The 3,324-nt window shown below is 62.8% G+C and overlaps 1 protein-coding gene across 1 annotated transcript in view; it reads right to left on the reverse strand.

The window, feature by feature from the left end:
* Window positions 1–2,893, reverse strand: part of CREB3L3 (cAMP responsive element binding protein 3 like 3) — a 6,186-nt gene extending 3,293 nt beyond the window's left edge. The window contains exons 1-4 of the mRNA XM_017838761.1: window positions 2,400–2,893; window positions 1,292–1,407; window positions 955–1,210; window positions 388–503 (exon numbers count right to left, since the gene is read on the reverse strand). Of these exons, the coding sequence (XP_017694250.1) occupies window positions 388–503; window positions 955–1,210; window positions 1,292–1,407; window positions 2,400–2,625 (714 nt within the window). The 5' untranslated portion in view covers window positions 2,626–2,893. The remainder of the gene's footprint in view (window positions 1–387; window positions 504–954; window positions 1,211–1,291; window positions 1,408–2,399) is intronic.
* Between the last annotated feature and the right edge of the window lie 431 nt (window positions 2,894–3,324).

Raw genomic sequence — 3,324 nt, forward strand, 5'->3', positions numbered from 1 at the left:
AAGGGATGGGACCATGGGGTGGGAAAGGGGACAAGTGTGGGGATGGGGAGGGATGGGAGCAGGAAGGGGGGGGGATTGTAGTCCAGGAAGGGACAAGGGATGGGACCATGGGGTGGGAAAGGGGACAAGTGTGGGGATGGGGAGGGATGGGAGCAGGAATGGGGGGGGATTGTAGTCCAGGAAGGGACAAGGGATGGGACCACGGGGTGGGAATGTGGGGATGTGGAGGGATGGGGCAGAAATGGGGGGGATTGCGGTCCAGGGACAAGGGATAGGACCCTAGTGTGGGGATGGGGAGGGATAGGGATGGGAATGGAGGGGATCAGTGTCCAGGAGGGGCCAAGGCTGCAGACAGGGAGTGCTGGGGACACAGGGACAGGGACTCACGTTGTCAGAGCTGCCCGAGAGCAGCAGGTCCTTGACGGTGAGGGCGCAGGTCGGCGGCGGGGAGACCACGGGCAGGTCCTGGCTCTCCTCCAGGAAGAACCCGGGGTGCCACATGTCTGGTGAGGGCACAGCAGGGCTGTGAGTGGTCCTGTGTCCCCCTCTGTCCCTGGTGTCCCTCCCCTGGGGGTGACCCTCCCCCTGCCACGGCCCCAGAGCTGGGCTGACTTGCTGCCCAGTCCATGACCCCGACTCTGCCCCCCCAAACTGTCGCTCTGGTGCTGCCCCAGCTGCCCCCCCAACACCCTGTGCTGCTCGGCCCCCCCCAGTCCTCCCGAACCCCTCTCCTCATCCAGCCTCCCCCACCAACACCAGCCTGCCCAGTTCACCCCAGTTCCCAAGCTCTCCCCACTCACCAGTCCTCCAGATCTCCCAGTTCTCCCCAGTTCCCTCCAGCTCCCCTAATTTCCTCACAAGCCCCAAGAGACCCCACCTGCCCCACCCCTCTCACCCCCCAGTATCCCCAGTCCCCCCCAGTCCCTCCAGTGCCCCCAGCCCAGTGTGGCTCACCCAGGTCAATGGAAACCTCGGGCTGCAGGACCCCAGACCCTGCTGGGATGGGCTGAGCCCGGCAGGGGTTGGTGTAGGGGTACAGGACCTCCTGGGGACCCCCGTCACAGCACCTGGGGGGGCTGTCGTGCTGGTCCGAGGGGGGGTCCTCAGAGACCCCACTGTCACTGGTGGCCGAGGACCAGCTGGGCGAGTCCGACGCCGAGTCCCCCGAGCCCAGGATGGAGCTGAGCAAGTCCTCGCTGTCCTGGACACGCTGTGGGGACACAGCACCCATCACCACAGGGCACTGTCACCCCGGGGTGCCCACGGGAGCCCCCCAGCCCGGGGGTCTCACCCTGCCCTCGTGCCAGGCTCCCGGCGGCGTTCCCAGCTCCACCCCGCGCAGGATCCCGTCCTGGCGGTCGAAGAGAAGGTCCAGCAGGTCCAGGCTGTCCACGCTGGAGGCCATGGCTGGGAGGTGACACAGGATCAATGCCCAGCCCTGGTTGTCCCCCGTGTGCCCCCCCTCACCCTGCACAAGCTGCACAGGCCTGGGGACACCCCGTGGGGCAGTGGGAGGGAGCAGGGAGCGGGTTTGGGGCTGTCTGTGCACAGATGTGGGCACAGCTGGCAAAGCCCTACATGTGTGGGAGGGAGAGCACAGGGTGTGGGGGCTCCGGGCATGGCAGTGCCCCCCCCCAGCTCCTTCCAGCTGCTGAAACTCCCAAATCCTCTGTTTTCCCCTCCAGAATGACCCAGCCAGGGGCTCCCTGCAGGCACAACCCCCTCAGGTCCCTCAAGGGCAGGAGGGGCTTGGGCAGCTCCCCCCTCCAGCCCTGGCCTGGGGGTGACCACTCTGGGAGGGCAGGTTAAGCATTTTGGGTGGGAAGGGGAGGGGAGGAGACTGGGGAGGGGACTCATCCCCAAGGAGGGGATTCAGCCCCAGGGAGGGGACTCGGCCCCAGGGAGAGGACTCAGTCCCTCAGTGCCACCCCAGGCACTGCTCAAGACCCTGGATTCAGAGAGAGCCACCAGGCCAGTTGACCACTTGCCCACGTGGCCAATCAACCCACTGACAACCCAACTACCCCACCAGCTGACCTACTGACCAAGTGGTTGACCAGTCAGTCAGTGAGCCCATCAAGAAACAGTCCAAATGGTCAACCTGTTGGCCAAGTGACCAAAGGATGGACTGACCAAATAGCCAACACACTGACCAATGGACCGACCAGTCAACTCTCTGACTGACTGATCACCCAACCCACCACCCAACCAACCAACCAACCACCCAACTGCTCTTCCCAACCACTTAACCCCCGGCTCAAGTGTCCTCCAAGCCAGGTTTGGGGACAGTGTCATTACTGGGACATCTGTCTGGCCAACCCAGACACGGGGGGGCTTTACTGCACCCTGTCCTTCACCCTCCACCCTGATGGTCCCACGGGACCCGCTGAGGGCCATACCTGGGTGAGATCCCACAGATTGTCCTCTCAACCCTCTCTGAGTGCAGGGCAGTGGGGTGGAGACCGAGCCCAGCCTCCTCCTCCTCCTCCTGTGTGATGCCCTGACCCGAGTGGCAAAGTTTAAACTCCAACTGCACAGAAATAACGTCCTGGATTGCGAAATATCCCCGACTGGGGCCGGCGGGATGTGATGGGAGGGAATGGACCGGTAACTCATTAGCCACATGTTTTTGTGCTCCCTTGCCAAGCAGGGCAGGAGGGGCCGGGGCTGGAGAGCGAAGTCCAGGTGCTATAATTACCCATGAACCTTCACCCACTTTTGGGGACAATTTCCCTTTTTTTTTTCAGGCAGGTATCTCGGCGTTAAATCACATTTGGTGGGTGTTGGGGAAAACATCCGGGGGACAGCAAAACAAACCTTGGGCCCCTCAGCTCCCTGTGGCCAGGGCTGGGCTGGGGCTCTGCTGCCTGAGCCCTCCCTGCCTCAGTTTCCCTCAGTGACCTTCCAGTGCCTGAAGGGGCTCCAGGAGAGCTGGAGAGGGACTTGGGACAAAGGGATGGAGGGACAGGACCCGGGGAATGGCTTCCCACTGCCAGAGGGCAGGGAGAGATGGGATACTGGGAATTCTTCCCTGGGACAGTGGTAAAGGGCTGGGATGGAATTCCCAGAGAAGCTGTGGCTGCCCCGTCCCTGGAAGAGTCCAAGGTCAGGCTGGAGAAGAGAAGGCTCCAAGGAGAGCTTAGAGCACCTTCCAGGGCCTAAAGGGGCTCCAGGAGAGCTGGAGAGGGACTTTGCATAAGGGATGGAGGGACAGGACACAGGGAATGACTTCAAAGGGAAAGAGGGGAAATTTAGATGGGAAGGAATTCTTGGCTGGGAGGGTGGGGAGGCCCTGGCACAGGTTGGGCAGAGAAGCTGTGGCTG

The sequence above is a fragment of the Lepidothrix coronata genome, unplaced genomic scaffold, assembly GCF_001604755.1.
Source record: "Lepidothrix coronata isolate B3197 unplaced genomic scaffold, Lepidothrix_coronata-1.0 Scaffold356, whole genome shotgun sequence".
NCBI lineage: Eukaryota > Metazoa > Chordata > Aves > Passeriformes > Pipridae > Lepidothrix > Lepidothrix coronata.